Raw genomic sequence first — 23,690 nt, forward strand, 5'->3', positions numbered from 1 at the left:
GCACGCCATTAAGGAGTGCTTGGAAGATAGCCGGTGCATTGGAAAGGTCGAAAGGCATGACCAAGTACTCAAAGTGCCCAGTAGGGGTGTTAAATGCTGTCTCTCATTCATCCCCCTCCCTAATCCTGATTAGGTGGTAAGCATTGCGGACGTCCAACATCGTAAAGACAGATGCCCTCTGCAAGAGTCCAAAGGCTGAGGACATCAACGGCAGAGGATAATGATTCTTTGCCGAGATGTCATTCAGCCCCCGATAATCAATGCAGGGACGCAGAGAACCGTCCTTTTTCTCCATGAAGAAGAACCCCACCCCAGCTGGAGAGGAAGAGGGATGGATGATACCAACTGCAAGAGAATCGTTGATATACTTATCCATGGCCTCCCTCTCAGGGGAAGAGAGTGAATACAGGTGACCCCGAGGCAGAGAAGTGCCAGGAAGAAGATCAAGTGCACAATCATATGGGCGGTGAGGAGGTAGAGATGCAGCCCAGGACTTGCTGAAAACTGCCCTCAGATCTTGGAAGATTTCGGGAACACCTGAAAGATCCACTGGTTCCTCCTGCTACACAGAACATGACAAAACAGGAGTGGGCAGAACCAAGACACTGAGACAAACAGAAAGGACTCCTAGACAATACAGAACTCTTTAACCAGTCTAGATGTGGATTATGTTTAATCAGCCACGGGTGTCCTAAAACCACAGGAGCTTAGGGTGAGTGGATGATAAAGAATTGAATCTCTTTAACATGATTACCAGAAATAATCAGGGTGAGTGAGGTAGAAGTGTGAGTCACCGTAGTAAAGGGGGTATCGCAGAGAGTGCTGGCAGTTATGGGTTCCTTCAATCATGTAATAGGGATGAACCACTGATTGACAATGTGAATGTCCATGAAATTACCTTCAGCACCAGAGTCAACCTGAGCAGAGATTGAATTGATGTTGTTGCCAAACTGCAGCCTGGCTGGTAGGAGAGTCCGACCCCCAGGGGATTTATCCAGCAGAGTAACGCTCACCATTAACACCTTCTTTAATTGTGAGCAGCGCCTTTTACTGGACATGAATGTGCCCCGGTCGTCCACAGTAGAGGCACAAGCTGTTGACCAGGCGATGAAGTCATTCCTCGGGCAACAGCCGGTCTCTCCCGATCTGCATGGGCTCCTCCTCCGACACGGCTTCGGGTGCAGCCAAAGAGGAAGGTGAGGTAACAGTGGGAGATCGCTCATGACAAGTGTAAGTTCTATGGCGAAGTCGGCGTAGAGTGAGATGATTATCCACTCGAATGGCTAGATCTACCAAGTCATCAAATCCAGCGGGAAGATCCAGAGTGTAGATCTTATCTTGAACCTGGTTGGGGAGCCCATGCAGAAACCGGTTCCACTGAGCCTTCTCATTCCAGCCGCAGGTGGTGGCGAGGGTGCGGAATTCAATGGAGATCTCTCTGCCTGACGAATGTCCGACAGGATCCTCGCCGCCTCAGTCACCGTAGCAGATCGATCGAAGGCCTTGCAGAGTTCAGCAGAGAAACACTGGAACGAAACACAGCAGCCATTGTTGTTGTCCTACACAGCGGTTCCCCACTTATGAGCCCTCCCCGTGATGGGTGTTATGATGTAGGCCACCATGGAACTGTTATAGAATTTATGCTCATTCCACATATATCTTATAATTTTACAGTTTATTCTTCTTCTGCTTTTAATGCTGTCCTCTGTTGAACTGTGCTGTCCTCTATATTGAACTAATGTTCAGTGTGTGTGTTAAAGAAGATGCTGTTCCAGCTCTAGTGGGGGTGTTAAGATAACTGGTCAAGGTTAACGACTTGAGACAGTTAACATCCAAAACTCTCAGAGATGAATGCAAGAGCAGCTGTGTGTGGAGTTTGTGATGGTGAGGGTTGCACTCCACAGATACTGATAAAAAAAAACCCAATGCAACAGAAACTCTGTGTTCACATATCAAGAGGAAGCTTTGGCATTCCAAATGGTGACTGAAACAATTTCTTGCAAGAAATTCAACTTATAGAAAGACAGCCTTTGCTTCTGAGTCTATTATTTCAGAATTTCCATGACAGAACTCTCAGAAGGAAAGGCTGATGGTTGAAGAGCAAATGCCAGAGAGCACTGTGACAGGAATGAGCGACAGGCATTAGGCTCACCTGAATAGGGTGGAGGATGATTCTGACGGGGCTCAGAATGTTTGGAGATGGTGGAAACTGCTGGGGGTGGAGCTGCTGCAGCCTCTGTGTTTGTGGTAGTGGGAACGGTGTTGGGGGAGAGCCAAAGTTGTTGTACCAGTGTAGTTAATTCAGCCATCTGCCCGGCCATGTCACTGATGGCTTGGTTGGATGCTGCAAGTTCCTCCTGTTGATGACCGAGGAGTGCTCCTTGTTGAGTGATGGCATTCTGGAAACTGGCTCCCTCTGCTGAGTCCATAATTGGCCAGATTGTTCTGTCAGGAACGGAGTAAGGATGAGGACTCAATCGCAGAGAAAGTTTAACAGTCTTTATTGAATGAACACAGCAGGCAGGTGGAAAGTGGCAAAAGTTCTTAAAACCGGCACAGGCTGCAGATGGGAATGTCCAGCAAGGATATTGGAGCACCTGGGTTGATAATGGCAGTGATCTGAATGCAGAAATTGAGTAATATATTCCACAGCATAAATGACAGAGTCCATTTAACAGGTAAACCACAGGGTGAGGTATATCCAACTGGAAGAAGCGTACTAAACAGAGCAAAACAAGAAAACTTGCGAGACTGCATGACGGGGGTACTGGAACAATCTGGCGATGAGACAGAGAAACAAAGGGGAATAAATAGCCAAAGCTTACAAGGAACAGGTGAGGGTGCTGCCACGTGAGTGGTGTGAATCAGCGTTCCCATAGAAATGCTAATTACACCGGCCACGTGGCAGAGGGAAACACACGAGGGAAAAAAAACACAGACATGCAGGAATAACCAGATAATTATAACAATCTTCCTCTCTTAAGTTTTCAAAATGTTTCATCTTGCTACTCTTGCAAACTATGTAATCAATTGCCAACTTTCCCCTGTGCTGTGCTATGTCTGTGGCTTGAGTGGATGATGGTAATATGTGGATGGAGATAGTGCTTAGGAAACTAATGCAGGAAATTTGAGGTCTACTTTCTCTAATAGATTTGCTAGATTTGCCCACAGAGTGTGAAAGTGTGCTTTTTTCAGAAGGCTCTTCCTTTTTGCACCTGCTGTGTGTGTTGAAAAATCCCTGATGTCATATGTCCTTTTGTTACAGCTAAGAAAAATTACATTTTATGTCCTGTGATTTCAAACATCTTATATTTTGAGCCTATTCTGTACTGTGTTGTGTGGTCAGGCCTTGCAGGTGTGATGTATATATAAAGGTGTCATGACATACTCTTCTTTTTTTTTTTTTCTTTTTCTTTTTTTAATAATTTTATAATATTCCTTTTACAACGTTAGTACGTTTTGTTTTGCACAAAAACAGTCATAATTTACTAATATATGATCATTTTCCATCGCTCGGTTTAGGCCTTAGCTTCTCCCTTATACTTCAATGTAAACACCCACTGTCATGATTGGCTAACATTGTGCATCCCTTCGAATACAGCCATATATATTTGAAAGTCAATCGGAAGAAAATGAACTAGCTTCACAACAATAAAATAACTAAATTTCAGGATTACACATAACGCATACCAAACACATTGCATCTGAATGGAAACTGTTTACTGTTAAGCTATAAATATCAAACAGTCATGACATATGAAAAATTCATGAATGGATTTGGTTACTTACGGTTTTGCAGTTGGGTCCAATTGGGTTTTTAACTGCCCCATCTTTCATTAACAGTTCCTTTGCAAAGCTTGAATGATATTGTGACTGGTACACAAGTAATCCACACTTATATGAGCCAAAAAGACATATGCTGAAATGAGCCGAACACACATACAATCCACGCTGAAATATGATGCACACACATAATCCAATGCACGGTGAAACATGATGCGCGCACATTTCATCCTACACTGATGTGATCAGGAACTTTGTTAATCTTCAGTCACTATTTTATGATGTGTGTTTTACCACTCTTAAAACTAGGCACACATAGCTGGAAACGCATCAGAATGGTCAAAGATGTCCATCTACATCTTACATAGACCAACAATTAAACATGCACAGATGGGTGCAAAAACACATCCAGGAAGCCTTTGTACTCAAAACATCAAGATGCAGAAAGGGGGTCCCCTTTTAAGAGTTATAACTTAAAATTGCATCTTTTAAATGTGGCGCGAGATGCATGATATGGTTGAAGCAGTTAGTCTATTGCATGTTTGTGTAAAAAAAAAAAAAAAAAAACTTTTAAAAATAGTCCATATGGGCACAAAAAGGTGTATTTTGTAAGTCCCCTTTGTTGTGTAGGAACATTAGGCCCATCTGTCTTGTTCTCTCCTCTTCACCTTTCTGACTGAGCGCCAGTGGGTCAAGGGTGTGATGATGTAAAAGTAGGCATTGATTTCTTGCTGTAGAGGCAGTCATGTATTCATCTGTGTGACATTACAAAGTAGGGAAAGTCCATTCGAGCCATTTTTGCAGCTTGGTTTAAATAAATGCTCTTTTTGTATTGAGGAGGAAGTTTTGTGTTCTGAAACTTACAGTATATTTTTGTAGTACAATGAACTCTTACCATGACATAAGATCAAGGAAAATGTTATTCTTTATGCCATAACCCCTTTAAAATGCTCTTCTCAAGTTGTTCTACATAACAGTTTCAGGATTCATGAAACCGTTTAAAGTCAACATTAAATGGAATTAGCAATCCCATTTGACTTTTGTAATCTTATGTGTTTCCGAGTGAAACAGAATAGTCAGCAAAGGAAAGAATGTACGGCGGTATTTGATTTTATACATCGATTACTGGTTGGATCGTGAAACGTGGGTGTTCCATACCAGAATGGAGCCAGACCTGAATGCAAGTTTGTTGTCTTTGTAGAGGACTACTGTCCTCCTAAAATGCAGCTGACATTCACTTTTGAGGAGGCTTTTGACTGGGATGAAGAGGCTGAAAGTTCACCCTCTAGAGCATCTTGACATATTGCAGTCGTAATGCTTTTTTTTTTTTTTTTTTTAATCTGTCGTTTTATGCTATTTTTGCTGAACCTTCATTAATGTACTGTTAACTGGCATTAAATTACTGCATTAAATAGTGGCTAACATTTTATACAAGCTGCATTACCTTCAACAGTAGCTTAAAATAATGCCTAAATAGCATTAGCCTATAGAGCACAACTTTTTCAGCCGTCTTGGTTCCAGAAGTATTTTTCCCATAAATTTTTTCCATAGTGATTTCATAAAATCCACAATAAAAGAGCTCTAAGCCATGAACCAAACCAGCCTGCTCTAAGAAGAACACAATGTTACAATCTTTAATATGAAGGAATAAAGTATTAAAAAAAAAAAAAAAAAGACAAAAGGTACAAGACTGTGTACTTAATATCTTTAGGGAATGGACCACAATTCCATGAAGCATTGTGAATGATGTAATCAAAATAAAAACAATAAAAGTATTGATTTAAAGTAGTTGATTATCAGTATAGGATCAATATATTTTATGTATACTGCAAAATATGCAGATACACCATATTATTATGTACTTACACTTATTTATAATCAGTTTGGGAGTGCAACTGTTTATTCTCATTCGCACTGTGTCATGGAAGTGGACGGTTGCTGCAGAGCTCTTGTGCCGCGCTTTGTTCACTGTTTCTTTGTTTCGTGGATCATTTCCCTTTTAGATCATGGGTGGTGTAGTTCTTTACCAGAAATTTTAATACCAAACGTTTTAAAAATGAAGACAAAATAACGCAGACTGATGGCTTCAACAGGAGCATATCCCATTGATTAACCTTGGAGCTCACAGTAGGTCTGTCTAGAAGTTATCGTTAATAATCTATGCCTCTATGGAGGAAAAGAATGGGATTTTTACTTTTGGTACGAGACCGTTGTGCTCTATATAGCCCATTGTGTCAGCGAAGGAAATTTGTTTCAGAGACAGAGAGAGTTATTTAATTTTGAGGAAATATTATAAAGACTTGCATTTTTTTCTTTGGAATAAAATGTACTAATGAATAATGAACAATAAGAACAGGAATGTGTATTAAGAAAGTCATGTTGACTCTAGTTTTTATTCTCTCGCTTTAGCCTCCAAATGTGAAATTGGGGTGTCAAAATAGCAGAGAGTGTGTGTGTGTGGCTCAGCAGGCATTCATCAGTACACATCAAGTCCAGTTTATCCCTCTCTAATCTCTTAACAGTCTGTGAGGATGTTCCAGTACTGGCAGAGTTTGTGCCCCTTTCTGATCTTGAGGTCACACAACAAAGCACACTGATGAGGTTTAAGCCAGTAAGCTACTTATTAAGCTCTGAATAATTATCTGATATCATCACTCCATTTACATATGACACTACCTGAAGTTACCCAGTTGGTTAAAAGCAGAGTATACTAGCAGAGACTATTTAGCAGAGATGGGCCAGTTCTATTAAAATGAATGGGAGAAACTGGAACCCCCAATGGCCAATGGATGTACTGTAGAAAGGAAGTCCCACCTTACAGGTAAAAGAGCCAGTCACCTTTTAGATACAGACATCGTCTGTCAACCAACTCAAGAATGCGCATGCGCATTAGCTTTACAAGCCGGCAAAATTGCATTTTGTGTAATTTGAGCTAAATAAGCATAATGTATGATTCCAGTGTTGTCAGATTTTACTGCTGATTTGAAATATGTTCTTTGATCATAATCTTGACCAAGCATTTTTGGAGATGTCTGTGTTCCCCTATCAAATAGACATGAGCTGAATTTTCATGACTGGAAATAGCTTTCTGAGAGCATTTTAAAGATGGCTGCCAGTGGACTAACTTGCTAGAAGTCTTTGATATTAGATAACATGGGGTGGCTCATAATATGGATAATATGTAGAATGTTCCAAATCAGTTACTTATGAGGTTCCAATTCAGTTCATTAGTGCCACATTAATCCAATTACGTTCAAATGTAAAATAATTCATTTAAATTAATCCGTAATGTCATCAGTTTGCAAAGTATGCGGTTATGGAGGGCGTTTGTGAAAATCTCTGTTTTTGGTGGAAGAAAACGCTGTTCTAGTGTGGATGATATGTGTAAACGTAGCAAAATCAATGTGTCTTTAAACAAAAACATATTAGTGTCAATGTGGCCATAGAAGACAGCTATCTAAGTAGGAAACAGACAGCAAATCAGCTCACTAGGTTTTGAAACAGAAAAAGAGTGTGATTGTAAATGACTTAAGAAGTGCAACTGTAAAAAAAAAAAACACCAGGAATAAATCTTATTTTCACCTTCCACTGGAAACAGAATGATCAAAAATGGAAATAAAAGAGAGATTTACCTTCATAATGTCTTTAGTGGAAACAGTGAAAGAGTGCATAAACTGCAGAGGATTGCCTGTTTTCTGTTTCCATAGCAGTCCATAGGGATTGTCTAAATGTGTCACCTTTACATTTGCATGGATAAATAAATCTGGGTTAGAAATCAACACAATCTCACAGAGCATGCTCACACCAGAGAGCAGCAGAAGGATTTTCTAGTGAGGACAAACACAGACACAGAGCAGTCTCTCAGATAGATCCGTTGCATTATCGATTTTATGTCATTTCCAGTGGCAGCTGCACTTTGATGGATCACCCTTTCTGGAAGCTGGGTAATTTACCAGTCTGATCAGATCAGTGCACAGTGCAGGGACTTACTGTTTCTGTCATAGTTATCCTTCCAAGATTAATTGTTAATAATAATTTTTGTTATTCCAGTTTTACGTTGCATGTTGGAGTTTGAATACAGATCAAGTGGGATCTGTGGAAACACGGTTCATGGATGCTTGTTATTCGAATAAAAACACAAATAAAAAGCGAAATAAGTCCATGGACATGACACCAACAAGAGTTGTGGTATTCTCATGGTGGTGGGTGAATTGAAGGATTGGTGCATGCATGCTTACCTAAACTGTTCTCTCTCTCTTTCTCTCTCTCTCTCTCTCTCTCTCTCTCTTTCTCTCTCATGTAGTGCTGGGAAATCAAAATAATTTAAGTGAGTCGGTTCTTTCGGACAGTTCATGTTAATGAAGCAGTTAAAATAAATGATTCCTTTATATTTAGCATTGGGAACTCTGATTAATTTAGTGAGTTAGTTCTTTCAGATGGTTCAGGTAAATTAATTAGTTCACTGAATGATTCACTTGTGCCCGGCGCAGCCTTCAGGGGACTTTGCCTTCTTTTTTGAAGCGAAAGATTTGGTTATGTTTCGGTTCAGTCATTAAAATCTTCCAAGTTATATATTCCAAGTTTTTTTCTAGTTTATTAGTGTATATTAAAGCTGAAGTATTTAACTTTTTCTGGGTTAAAATTCTTCCTCCAAACCCAGGCTAATATGCAGAGAAAACTATAAGTAAGCCATTCATAGGTAAAATTTCTTGAAAACTGTAAACACTGTTTCTGTTGCAGTATGAAAATTGCTCTGTTTGTTTTGAGAAATATGCTTATACCTGCCCCAGCAATGTTACCAACCAGTGGCGAGAGTTGGGGGTGGAGTCTGATCATATATTCAGAAAGCTGTTGTAATGGGTAAGGGATGGGCAAGAAGGAGGCGGGAACCGGCAGGCCACTCCCTCCTCCTCGTCACAACTGTTTTGAAAATGTTTATTTTTATTTTTATTTTTTTAAATACCATTTGGTGGCGCTAGTGGTGCAGAAATGACACACTTCAGCTTTAAGTATAAATGTATGTTCTTTTTAATGTTGTCACCCTATTTGTTTAACCTTTAAATGGTTTGGTTTTATTATATGTAATACTGTAGTAACCATGACTGTAGGAACCATGTTTTTTTGGTGGAATTTCCTTCCACATTAATGGTATGTAATGTATATTGTGCTATATATCGATATTAGGGTTGTAAATCGGACATTTCATCACGATATGATTTTGAATCGATTCTCTTGGCCTGCGATCCGATATTTGCAGATACTTCAAGGTCTGCCGCGATACGATTCAATTCAGGGGTCTGCGATCAATATTCCGATATTATGTGCCTATTTTATACAATCAATTACATGTATTTTTTTTTTTTGCCCTCAAATGCAATTTGATTATTTTATTCAGCTCTCTGTATACACATTGGGACATCCACAACAAAATAAGGTACTTCAGATGTTGAAAAAAAATTATACAGATACAGTTGAAGCATTGTGCTTGTGAGGAGAGGAGAAGCTGACAGCTGCACTCTCATAGAAGCAGATATATCTCTCATCCTGGACCAGCAACATCCAGTTGTGGTTAATAATTAAAATAAATAGCATGGCATAGATTAATTTTAAATAATAATGAAATACTATTAAATGATTTACAATGCTTAAAAAAAAAAAAAATTATATAATCAGTTGAAGTAATAGTATTCAGTATGTTCTGATGGAGAACCAATATTTTTTCTTGTGCTTTTAAGAGATTTTTTATAAAGTTCTAAAGAAAGAAACTGAAAAACTGAGATACACTTTTAAACTATAGAACCATTTATTTAATCTTGTGGATGTTCCATGTTTTGTTCACAGCTCATACTGAATGTAAAAGGCCAGTTTATGTAATGTGACTCATTCTGATTTTTTAAAACAGCTGTTAAATAAAAAGCTGAAAGGGAAAAAATAGAGAGTAAAAAATAAATTTTGAAGAAACTGAAAAAAGAAAGAAATTGAAAGACAAGATGCATCGTGATCATCGAGAATCGTTTTATAATCGAATTGTTACCATTTGAATCGTAATCGAATCGTGAGGCCAGTGAAGATTCACACCTCTAGTTTACAGACAGATTGTTTCACTTTTAGTTGACTATATCACAATTCCAGTGGGTCAGAAGTTTACATACACTAAGTTAACTGTGCCTTTAAGCAGCTAGGAAAATTATGTCAAGCCATTAGGCAATTAGCCAATTAGCTTCTGATAGGAGGTGTACTGAATTAGAGGTGTACCTGTGGATGTATTTTAAGGCCTACCTTCAAAGTCAGTGACTCTTTGCTTGAAATCATGGGGAAATCAGAAAAAATCAGCCAAGACCTCAGAAGAAAAATTGTGGACCTCCATAGGTCTTGTTCATCCTTGGGAGCAATTTCCAAACACCTGAAGGTACCACATTCATCTGTACAAACAATAGTACGCAAGTATAAACACCATGGGACCACGCAGCCATCGTACAGCTCAGGAAGGAGACACATTCTGTCTCCAAGAGATGAATGTAGTTTGGTGCTAAAAGTGCAAATCAATCCCAGAACAACAGCAAAGGACCATGTGAAGATGCTGGAGGAAACATGTAGACAATTATCTATATCCACAGTAAAATGAGTCCTATATCGACATAACCTGAAAGGCTGCTCAGCAAGGAAGAAGCCACTGCTTCAAAACCGCCATAAAAAAGCCAGACTTCAGTTTGCAAGTGCACATGGGGACAAAGATCTTCCTTTTTGGAGAAATGTCCTCTGGTCTGATGAAACAAAATTGAACTGTTTGGCTATAATGACCACGTTATGTTTGGAGGAAAAAGGGTGAGACTTGCAAGCCGAAGAACACCATCCCAATCGTGAAGCATGGGGGTGGCAGCATCATGTTGTGGGGGTGCTTTGCTGCAGGAGGGACTGGTGTACTTCACAAAATAGATGGCATCATGAGGAAGGAAAATTATGTGGATATATTGAAGTAACATCTCAAGACATCAGCCATGAAGTAAAAGCTCAGTCGCAAATGGGTCTTCCAAATGGACAATAACCCCAAGCTTACCTCCAAAGTTGTGGCAAAATGGCTTAAGGACAACAAAGTCAAGGTACTGGAATGGCCATCATAAAGCCCTGACCTCAATCCGCTAGAAAATTTGTGGGCAGAACTGAAAAAAGGTGTGCGAGCAAGGAGGCCTACAAACCTGACTCAGTTACACCAGTTCTGTCTGGAGGAATGGGCCAAAATTCCAGCAACTTATTGTGAGAAGCTTGTGGAAGGCTTCCCAAAACCTTTGACCCAAGTTAAAAAATGTAAAGGCAATGCTACCAAATACTAACAAAGTGTATGTAAACTTCTGACCCACTGGGAATGTGATGAAAGAAATAAATCATTCTCTCTACTATTATTCTGACATTTCACATTCTTAAAACAGAAGAAAAGTAGTGATCCTACTTGACCTAAGACAGGGAATGTTTTCTACGATTAAATGTCAGGAATTGTGAAAAACTGAGTTTAAATGTATTTGGCTAAGGTGTATGTAAACTTATGACTTCAACTGTAAATAATATAAAAAATAAAGTCACACGCAGGTGATCATCACTTGTTTGATGACAGCTAATTTTTCATTTTAGTCCAATTCAAAATACTTACATACCCATGACTTGTTTCCAACTATCTGTGCTATCCGTGGTTTTCTTGGCTACAACTTCGACAGTTGTAATGAAAAATTCTGTTACAGTTAACTGGGATAAATGTTAGTAAGGGTGTTGATGTGTAGATCTGTAAAGTCTTATAACTGATGCTGGAGCTGAGCAGGTGTTTCTCTTTCCCTTGTTAGTGCTGTTCAGAGTGTTGGCGTTGTTAAGATGTTTAACATGGTTGAACTTCTCCATGATACTTTAAAATAGCAAATTGTCATGTAAAATTGAAATGGGTCGCATGCACAACGATATCAATGGAAGCCCGAATTAATCGCGCATGTGAGCCGCTCTGCATTTGTCACGAGAGCTCACATTTTAAGAAGTGCCTGGTTGATGCACTCACGCATCAATGGAGCTCGCATTTCGCGGGAAGCCTGGTTGACATGTGCGCACGCCGCTCCCGGATAGCAGAGCACAATTTGGCTTCAAAGACGCTGCGCACATCCGTGTCCCACATGAAAAGCATATTTAATGCTCATAAAGTCAAATGAATGTAATAAGGTTGCTTCATCACCTGATGGAAATGCGTACGGATGTGGCTGACGTGAGAGTATTAAAATAAAGGTACATCTAAAAAAATTTCTATATTGATATTAGAACCCGACCGATATGGGATTTTTGAGACCGATACTGATTTTAGAGAGGGAAAATTCACCGATTACCGATATGGTGGCCGATATATACAATGTTTGAGCTGGTATGAAAACAGACCTTTTCTATGTGGATTTTTCACAGATTTTGCACCGATATGACTATACAAATGTACTCAGAAGGCTGCTTTCTTAAACAAATATTTTTATCAAAGAATATTTGACATTATTATCATACATTGTCAACAAATTCTAGAAATGAACACTGAGAAAATAAAGAATAAATAAAAATACAATAAATAGCTTAATAAACATCAGTACTGTATGTTTAGTATAAGTCAATTGCTGACCATTTAAATAAAGAATAAATACAAATACAATAAACAGCTAAATAAACATCAGTACTGTATGTTTAGTATAAGTCAAATGCTGACCATTAAAATAAAGAATAAATAAAAATAAAACAAATAGTTAAATAAACATCAGTACTGTTTAGTATCAGTCAAATACTGACCATTAAAATAAAGAATAAATAAAAATAAAATAAATAGCTAAATAAACATTAGGACTGTTTAGTATCAGTCAAATTGCTGACCATTAAAATAAAGAATAAATAAAAATAAAACAAATACTTAAACAAACATCAGTATTACTGTTTAGTATCAGTCAAATACTGACCATTAAAATAAATAAATAAATAATAATAATATAGAAAAGCTAAATAAACATCAGTATTGTTTAGTATCAGTCAATTGCTGACCATTTAAATAAAGAATAAATTAAAATAAAACAAATAGCTAAATAAACATCAGGACTGTTTAGTATCAGTCAAATGCTGTCCATTAAAATAAAGAATAATCAAAATTAAATAAATTGCTAAATAAACCTCAGTACTACTGTTTAGTATCAGTTAAATGCTGACTATATTAATACTGCCGAGTCAAGATAAACAGTGGCAGCGGTGTTACACCGTATTCTGCTATCCAAGTTCAGGGGAACTTTCAACGGTGGAAAACCAGACTTTTAAATATTACATTTTATAAATGACACGACTGGAATTGTTCATTTGAAGGGGGTACCAAACTGTGAATCCTGAACAAAACAGTTTGAGGAATACATGTTTACTCATGAGCTTCCACTCAGCTGACAACAATGAAAGTAGCTACTTGATTAGCTAGTTAGCTATAAGCTCGTTTTCACGGAGAGTAAAAGACGGACGTTGTTTATTTTACTTTCCAGCATTGTGTCTCACCAACTAGGTAATAACATAGCATGAAATCAACACTCAACAGACAAAATCCACCACCGCACCGTTGTCTGCTGAGCTGCAAAAAGATGCTCTGATGTTTAACTTTCAATTACTGACTGCACTGACAAACTATAGCAAAGATAAACATAAGTGACATAGTTGTCAGGGACAGGGTTAATGTTATATTAGTTATATTGAAAAGGGAAAATGATGGGGTCATTGTTTATTAAGTTTCCAGTATGTATTTAACAGACTAGTTTACAACTTACCATGATGACACCACTGAACTCCGCCCTGTCTGCAGAGCCACCGTCAGTTCAGCTCTGTAAACAGTGGAGACGGATTGCGCTCTGCTGGACAAACTACGCTATGACACCAATTCTAAAGCATTGTTTTCTGCGTTATATGTTCTGAAAAAAAGTTTTTGTATCGGTAAAATATACGCTGATACCAATATATCGGTGAAAGGCTAATATCGGCCGATAATATCGTGTTCCCAACCATGAGTTTCGTGGGATGTGAACCTAATCAGCATTACAAATGACATAATCGAATCATAAATATTTACTATTTATAACTGTTTACTTATAATATTTCATTAATTACGTAAACAAACAATATAATTTCTCTGTGGAGCTCTTTTAACGCAATTTACATTTCCATGATTAAAGCGACTTCTCTGATTGGTGAATCTCTCTTCAAGATTATGGGTAGTGTTTTTAAAAACAAAGTTAAAATCACACTGTCCTGTGGCTTCTACAAAAGCATACATCATCACTTAATCCCTGAGCTCATGGTTGGTCTGGTAGGTTTATACTTTATCTCTAAAAATCCATTTTTGGGTATTGAGAAAGTCAATGGCATTTTTACTTCCGGAACCCCACTGTTGCATATAGGTATTTATTGCTGTTCCTTTCGACTTTTGACTTTTCTTTAGCTGAAATACTGTAAGTCTGTGCTTTCCGAAATTCGAAACATTGCCCCCAGTGGTCAAAGCAGTCAGTGTTTTGGGTGCGTGAGCTCCATTTTCCAGGTGAAATGTCCACAGGGGTGCGCCAAAAGTAAGTTGTTTTCAGCTGTACCGGACATAATACAGTAGAGAGGAATGCACATTTTATAAACTGCACTCCCCAACCTAAACCCAAGCCTAAACCTAACCATTAGTGGAGTAAAAATGTAATGTTAGGGAGAAAATATCCTGGATCTAAACCTGGGTTTCCCATGCTGCTGATGCATCGCACTTCTGATTGTGCCACAAGTCAAGGTAAACACGCTAGAGCCTATGCAAAATGTCTGATGAGAGATGGCACTTGTCAGTGAGTTAGCATAAAGTTGTCTATCCTAGGGTACTAAAGCTCTTGGAAACAACATGTCGACTTCCTGTGTGATAATGTTGGATTGGAGAGGAGGCAAATCCTTTTGCACACGTTACTCCATACCTGTTTCTGAGTGGGCTTTACAACTCAGTAAACAATTTTTTACTTTGTTTGTTCAAGATAAGACAGACTACTAAACTGTATTTAACTACATTTTTTATCTTCAATAATTTATCAGTTTTGCCATGAAAGTCCAGAAAGATGAAAAGGAAGAAATTAATTATGCTCTTTGAGGCATTACCGCCAGGCAGAGCCATGTTTTTTGTGTTTGGTGTCCCAACGCTAATCATGATACGTCTAATTTTTTCAGTGTTAAAACTTTTTCTCATATCTCAGCTTAATATCCAGAGTCAAGTATAAGTAAATAATTTGTAAGATTATTTTACTTAAAGTGTAACACAGTGGCTTTGTGACTCTAACAAATCATTCCTCTCTAAGCCATGAATCAAACCAGATCCTAAATGAATCACAACAAATATAGATTTGCATATAAGTATCTGAAAATTTGAAGAAAAACCAAGGTACGAGACTGTACTTAAAATAACACAATACATACACAGAATGGGACATCAGGTTGACAGACATGGCCTGTTTAAATCTTTCCTTTCTGATCTACTGTGCAAGGGTTTCTGGTGCAGTTCATGCATAAAATGGACACTTTGCACTGATCATTTAGAATTGGCAGAACCCTCATACATTAGTCATCACTTCCCAGACTTCAAGACCATGATTGCTATTATTATTACAGCAGATTTCATGAAAACCTCTAGTGTTGTGACTTATGAATTTGACCACTAGATGCTATTTCGAACCAAACACTGATTCAATTAACGGAAAAGCATGCGATTGATTACTCTTGATCTTTCTTACTCAATTTTACAGTATACAAATGTAAACATCCTTAAAAAATGCATTTTTATTAAGTAAAAGACAAGGTATTTAGTCTTGTTTTCAGAGAAATCTAGAAAGTTTTAGTAAGGTTTATGCTTAAAACAAGAAACAACGATTTGCCAGTGGGGTAAGAAAAATAAACTTAATTTAAAAGGAAAGAAGTTGTATTTTTCTTACTCCATAAGCAAATATTTTTCTTGGTTTAAAGCACAGGTGTCAAACTCCGGCCCACCACCTCATTTCATGTGGCCCTCAAATACATTTCTGAAATGTCGGATTGCAGGTATTCTGAACATCTCACTGAACAATCAGTTAGCAATTTTCTTGTGGAAAAAAAGCAGCACAATATATTCCAAGAAATGACTTTAACCCTTTTAAGCTCTGAAGGTGTTTTTAAAAAATTTCCTGTTTCAGCGGCAAGTGGGTCAAGTGTTTTGTATCATTGTAAAGAAAACTTTTCCATTTTTTAATGATATATATTATGATACATTCTTAGACTCTCAGCCTAAGAAACTGCTAAAAAAAAACAAAAAAAAAAAAGAAAAAAAAAAATTAAGAAAAGTTTATTTCATATTTTTCATATTTTACATTATATATCTTTGGGTGTAAATAAGAAAAACTGCTTTTGTTTTGTTCCCAATCATGTCAACTGTATCTGAGAAAATGTTTGTATTGATACGACAAAGCAATCAAAAGTTATAGCATTACAAAAATAATTGATCATAATGTCCAAAAACGTCTCCATGTGTCCAAAAGCCTCTCAAAAAAAAAAAAAAAAAAAAAAATTATTAAATAAATTTTACATAAAAAACGAATTACACATGCAAACACAACAATGACTAAAGGTTTGCATAGCATGCAGACATGATTTTAGTAATGAGATTTCACATAATGAGTGCCTTTTGTCTCAAAGAGTCTGTATCATTAAGTTTGCGTCATTTACATGGTGCCATCTCCTGTTGGCCATATGAAACGTGCTTTGTGTGGATTATCTAATGATCTATGCATCCGATTACTATATGTGTGGGCTCGTTTGAAAGAAAATGACCTCCTCTAAATAATGTTATGTGATATTTTATGTTCCGTTTATATTTCGTAAAGTTACAAAAACAACGTTTTTGTTTTCAAAACGCTCTCCGTCCACACTGCCTTTTTCAAATGTTTTCCAAAAGTTGCTCGTCCACAATGAAATGTCTGAAAACGCTTAAATTCCTCTAATGTGCGTGCGAAATGCGTGGCCCTGCGTCATTTCCATGTATGGTTTGAAATTCAGTTGTCCTCGTGTTCTACTGCCGGATAGCAGTTCCAATTAAATGTCCTGTCGCCTTTGAATGAATGCAATGTGAAGGTTCTGCAAAGTAACATTTATCTTTAACAATGCTTTCAAAGTGCATAGCAGGCACAACAATGCTGCTACAACATCAATGCCGCCATCTTGATTGTTTTGGGTTGAATGGATCACATCTCTGCATCACATGACAACAAATACATTACACCAACAAAGCTATTTTTAAGGTTTAAATCAGGATGAAATAGCCCCTTAAGGTTACAATAGCAGGTTACCACTTTTTACAGTGTAGTTCAAAATCCAAAGTTTTTCTTGTTCATTTTACGCCATGACATTTCATTGTTTTGAATTTTTCTAAATACTAAAACATTCTGGTTATTTCCATATTTAAATTGAAAAACAAAATCCCAGATTTGCACTAAGGTCTCAGACTATTGGACTCCACTATAGGTGCAGCTCAGATCCAGAGAAATCAAATTAGATCTTGTATGGTATAACAGCTCACTGCAGTGTTAAGCACCCAACAGTCTGTCATACTATAGCTTTAAGTGTCAAGCCATTTGCACTAGCAGACAGCGCACAGCAGTAAATCTTTGAGTCTCTGATTTGCATTTTCTTCCCGCATTGGCAGTGCCAAACTGGTGGATTTGGTTGTGATGGCAGTGACCCCTTTGGCAGTTCAAGAGGCAAAGTGTTACCCATGCATCAAGGACATGCTGTTGGCATGTTTACAAAAGGTGGAGAAATATAATTGCTGTCATGGTAGCAAACAGATGGTGGTAGAAGTGGAACAGTCTTTTTTATAAGTGGACTTTGTGATTTCTCAGCATGATATCAGCTCTTTGTTCTCCCTCAATGAATGTGATTAATTATGGAGAATATGGGAATGGTTTGTAATTTGTGATTCAGCTGCTGCATCTCATTTAATCTAATTCTTGAATTTTTTTGTGGTTCAGTTAGTAAACAACATGGTTTTCCTGATCAACATCCTTCTTTGTCAGCAAATGCCAATTAACAAATCAGATTTAAGGGTTAAATCATCCACCCATCTCTCTTTCTCTCTCCATCAGGTTTGGATTAGTGGTTCCCCCCATCATGTTGGTGCTGGTGGACAAGCTTCAGCTTCAGAGAGTGTGAGCTCCACTGAACTGCGGGGATGAACATGCCATTGCACCAAATCTCTGTCATCCCTCGTGATGTCACTTCCTCCCGGGTGTCCAGCAGCGGAAGGACAAAGGAGAAGGACAAACAGGTTGGTCTGCCACCTAATAGACACTCAAAACAATGACAGATGACACTATTATTTGCAACCTGTGTTACACCTCCATCCTCATTGTGAGTGAAAGGCTGTATCCTGTTTTCACAATTCTGAACATTTTATTTTCCCTCTCATAACTCACACGCACACACATATTTGTTTCCATTGACTAATGTTACTTTCTAATCCAAACCCTACCCTTAAACCTATACGTCGCACAAACTTTTCTGCATTTTTAAATTTTCATTAAGACATTATTTAGTGTTTATTAAGCTGTTTTGTATGTGGCCTTTGGTTGGATCTTAGGTTTCACTATCTATGTATATTTGGTTCCCATAATGTAGGGAAAACCTGACCTCCCCCCACACACATTGCTCTGCCTGGGCTCTGAACACCTGTTTGTATCTGTGTTGTTTGTGCACATTGATGGCACAGTGAGAGCTCTGAGATCTAAATTACTGTTTATATTACACTTAATGCTATCTTGGAATACCCCACATTTTTAAAACTACTCACAAAGACTGCAATAAATGAAGTAGGTGACGTAGAGGAAGTCACACATACACAAGAAAGGGTACATCTGGGGAGCTAGTCTCCAGTAAGTTACGTGGACAGGAATGACTGTGTGAAATGTTATGTGTGAGTAGAACTATAAAAACAAATTGTGATTGGTATCACTGCGCCTGTGGTTGTCTGTTAAAGAGGTCATATCATTTTTTTAATCATTTTTCCCTTTGGTCCACTTATAATGTTAGTCAGGGATTTTTTTGTGCCGAAACAGTGCTAATTTAGTATTTCCGTGTCCCTTTCCCTCCTTTTTTTGGATTTGTTTTTGCTGCTGTGCTGCAGACTGAAATTTTCAGGGACCTTGCTAAAAATAAACTTTAAGCTTAAGCTGCTCTTTTCTAATGTTGGCATCCTGCTCTCCTAACATTGGCATTCTTCGGAATGATATTCTTCTGGTGTCAGTAATACTTGATAAAATTTGGGTATTTGAATTTCTGATGTCAGAAATCCAAGAATTTCAGAACTATGCAGCATCAGTAAATTCAGTAAATGATCTTTTTATTGAGGATGTTTTTAGCTCTGAAATTAAGCAGGGACGTAGCAACCAAACATGTCTATGTGTGTCCCTTCCAAATTTTGCAAAAATTTCAGATCGTCCTATGCCCCTGCTAGGAAGAGTGTTTTTTTTGTAGTTGTGGCAGACTCTGCCTTCCCTACCAAGGAGGAAGCGGGAACCGGAGTGAACAATCAACAGGACTTAATTTTAAACTCAAATTTAAACAGTACAATGAAACATAGATGCACACACACAGACATGTACGTATCTCTCTCTCTCTTCAGCTGGCGTATCCGGCTTATCCTTATCCCCCTCCCGGCTAATTAGGACGATTCAGGGCCGGGCGTGCGTCCTCATGGCCTGGCCACGCCCTCCTCCACGTCACAGTAGTACATCAAACTTATATAAAAAGATCAAGGAAAATGTATTTGTCATGATATAACCCATTTAAAGAGAAATACTCACCTATGAAAACTTAAAGCTGAAGTGTGTAACTTTTTCTGTTAAAATACTTTCTTCTATCCCAAATTAATATGCAGAGACAACAATAAGTTAGCCACTCATAAGTTAATTATCTCGAAAACTGTAAACATTATTTCTGTTGCGCTATGAAAAATGCTCTGTTTGTTTTGAAGGACCTGTGTAGACCTGCCACAACAACGTTACTCAACCAGTGGCGGGACTATTTTTGCAGATCCATTTGGTGGTGCTAGTGCTGCAGAAATGACATACTTCACTCAGTAACTTTTTCTCTTTGTGTCATCTTGGACTTACACTGACACCTAGCGGCTTGGATGCAGCATCATTTAAAATCAATAGTTTTCAGGTTCAGATGCCATTGTATAAATTTAGTATTCACAGTCAGCCATTATTACTTTAATCAATGAGTGAAAGTATCAAATAACAGGATGGTGGGGGCCTGGGTAGATCAGAGAGTATCGACACTGAATACCACCCCTGGAGTCGCAAGTTCGAATCCAGGGCATGCTGAGTGTCTCCAGCCAGGTCTCCTAAGCAACCAAATTGGCCCAGTTTCTAGGGAGGGTAGAGTCACATGGGGTAACCTCCTCGTAGTCACTATAATGTGTGGTTCTCACTCTCGGTGGGGCACGTGGTGAGTTATGCGTGGATGCCAGTAGCATGGCCTCCACACGTGCAACATCTCCGCGGTAACGCGCTCAACAAACCACGTGATAAGATGCGCGGATTGACGGTCTCAGACGCGGAGGCAACTGAGATTCGTCCTCCGCCATCCGGATTGAAGCAAGTCACTACGCCACCACGAGGACTTAGAGCGCATTGGGAATTGGGCATTCCAAATTGGGGAGAAAAGGGATAAAAATAAAATAACAGGATGGTTACCGAGATTAAGCGAGTAATACTCGGCTGGTCATGCGATTCTAACATGGCAGCCCCCATGTGCGAACCCTCTCCATGTAGAATAAAACAGCTTTTGTAAGGTTACTGATATGACTGGAGTAGAGCCCGACTGATATGGGATTTTTGAGACCGATACTGATTTTAGAGGGGGAAAATTCACCGATTACTGATATGGTGGCCGATATAGTTAATTTTTGAGCCGGAATGAAAACAGACCTTTTCTATGTGGATTGTTCACCGATTTTGAACACTGATATGACTATGCAAAGGTAATTTTTATTAATTTAATATTAATATTTTCTTTATCACACATTTGCACATATACAGTGAAATTATTTTTTTCACATATCCCAGCTAAGCTGGGGTCAGAGTGCAGAGTCAGCCATGATATGGCTCCCCTGGAGCAGATAGGGTCAAGGGCCCAACAGTGGCATCTTGGCAGTGCTGGGGCTTGAACTCCCAACCTTCTGATCAGTAACCCAGAGCCTTAACTGCTGAGCCACCACTGCCCCTGTTTTTGCATATCCCAGCCAAGCTGGGGTCAGAGCGCAAGGTCAGCCATGATACGGCACCCCTGGAGCAGATGGGGTCAAGGGCCTTGCTCAAGGGCCCAACAGTGGCATCTTGGCAGTGCTGGGGCTTGAACCCCTGACCATCTAGTCAGTAACCCAGAGCCTTAACCGCCAAGCCACCACTGCCCCCCCAAGGTACTCGGAACTCATTAGACTGGAGTCTTCATTTTAATATGAGTGGTTCATGATTTCCTGCATATATTGCAAAATTACAGTTCATGTTTTTAGGAGTAAAACTTTTTTAATGTGGAAAAAATTACTGAGTGCACCTTTAATCATCCGGATATTACAAAGCTGAAGTTGAAGTCAGAAGTCTACATACACCTTAGTTTTTCACAATTACTGACATTTAATTGTAGAAAACATTCCCTGTCTTAGGTCAGTTATGAGCATTATTTTAAGAATGTGAAATGTCAGAATAATAGTAGAGAGAATGATTTATTTCAGCTTTTACTTCTTTCATCACATTCCCAGTGGGTCAGAAGTTTACATACACTTTGTTAGTATTTGGTAGCATTGCCTTTAAATTGTTTAATTTGGGTCAAATGTTTTGGGAAGCCTTCCAGAAGCTTCTCACAATAAGTTGCTGGAATTTTGGCCCATTCCTTCAGACAGAACTGGTGTAACTGAGTCAGGTTTGTAGGCCTCCTTGCTCGCACACCTTTTTTCAGTTCTGCCCACAAATTTTCTAGCGGATTGAGGTCAGAGCTTTATGATGGCCATTCCAGTACCTTGACTTTGTTGTCCTTAAGCCATTTTGCCACAACTTTGGAGGTATGCTTGGGGTTATTGTCCATTTGGAAAACCCATTTGCGACCGAGCTTTTACTTCATGGCTGATGTCTTGAGAACGTGGTACCTTCAGGCATTTGGAAATTGCTCCCAAGGATGAACCAGACTTGTGGAGGTCTTGGCTGATTACTTTTGATTTTCCCATTATGTCAAGAAAAGAGGCACTGAGTTTGAAGGTAGGCCTTAAAATACATCCACAGGTACACCTCCAATTGACTCCAATTAGCCTATCAGAAGCTAATTGGCTAATTGCCTAAAGGCTTGACATCATTTTTGGAATTTTCAAAGGTGCTTCAAGGCAAAGGTAACTTAGTGAATGTAAACTTCTGACCCACTGGAATTGTGACATAGTCAATTAGAAGTGAAACTGTCTGTAAACAATTGTTGGAAAAATTACTCGTCTCATGCACAAAGTAGATGTCCTAAACGACTTGCCAAAAATATAGTTTGCTAATGTGAAATCTGTGAAGTGGTTACAAAATGAGTTTCAATATCTTCAACCTAAGTGTATGTAAACTTCTGACTTCAACTGCATGACGTATATGTGGCACTGTGTAAGATTTTCTCTCTCTTAAAGATTGAAGGCTTATTTTGCTGAATGTCTGATTCTTAAATACAGTTTATTTCAATTGTCATTGACATAGAATAATATTTACTATCATCTGTTTTCAGCTTGTCTGACTGTGCCAACAGCCTTTTAGTTGTGCTCTTTCATCCTCTTCTAGTGCAGCACTCTGTTTGAGGCGTGTGAATGGACAGTGACACTAATGAGTGTTCTTTCATTGGTAGGCTTGAGGCTGGAGGCCCATCAGCTGTTTGTTTGTCACAGCTAAGCAGGAAACAGGAGACAGGCTGTTTTTTTTCTTTCTTTTTTCTTTACCTAAATGGCCCCAAGTGACTCAAGTAACAGGAAGGCAGTTAATTCCTAAATGCTGGTATGTCATCGCTCTCAGACCACTTTTTAAGAAGCATGCTTCAACAGAACTTCTGTACATCTACATTTCCAGTGTTTCTTTATGGCAGCTGATTTTTAGTCTGAACAAGAGGCATTTGGCATATACACTCATTTAACACTTTATTAGGAACTCCTGTACACCTACTTATTCATGCAATTATCTAATCAGCCAATTGGCAGCAGTGCAATGCATAAAATCTTTCAGATACAGATTAGGAGCTTCAGTTAATGTTCACATTAGAGGTCTTCACGGGTCCAAAAATTCATGCCCGAACCCAAAAAGACCCAGAAATGTACTATCCGAACTGGACCCGTCTATTATTTGACAGCTTGGACCCATGCAGAACCGAGAAATGCCAAACCCGTTTATTATTTGAAAGCTCGGACCCGGCTGTGAGACACAGACCCGATCGACACCGATTTCACAGCTGATTGCTATTAACAAGCTAATTTACAAGTTGTGAAAGCAAAACTTTGTCTTACCTAATGTAACGTTAGTAGCCTTCTCCCCTGTACCTGGCCGTGATGCATATAATCCATCCTCCTTGCCAAGAATATTGGTAAAATACATCCAGGTTTTCTGTGATTCCTCTCTTGCTGATTGAAACAGCATAGCTAATCCACTCATTATTTCAGCTTCAAAAGTCCACTTGCTATCACGTTGACGGATGACAGATGCAATTTGTTTAGAATCAGCTTTGCAGTTTATTTTGTATCTCACATAAAAAGATAACTTAGGCTGTTTGCCCTTTTGAACTATGTTAACGATTGCTCATTCATTGCTACGGCTGGTAACATT

General features: G+C 38.6%; 1 protein-coding gene across 1 annotated transcript in view; it reads left to right on the forward strand.

Annotated features, from left to right (window-relative positions):
- LOC127412109 (E3 ubiquitin-protein ligase MARCHF8-like) overlaps positions 1-23,690 on the forward strand; it is a 139,041-nt gene that overhangs the window by 19,137 nt on the left and 96,214 nt on the right. The window contains exon 2 of the mRNA XM_051648192.1: positions 17,943-18,124. Within this exon, the coding sequence (XP_051504152.1) occupies positions 18,029-18,124 (96 nt within the window). The 5' untranslated portion in view covers positions 17,943-18,028. The remainder of the gene's footprint in view (positions 1-17,942; positions 18,125-23,690) is intronic.

Source organism: Myxocyprinus asiaticus, chromosome 21 (assembly GCF_019703515.2).
Source record: "Myxocyprinus asiaticus isolate MX2 ecotype Aquarium Trade chromosome 21, UBuf_Myxa_2, whole genome shotgun sequence".
NCBI lineage: Eukaryota > Metazoa > Chordata > Actinopteri > Cypriniformes > Catostomidae > Myxocyprinus > Myxocyprinus asiaticus.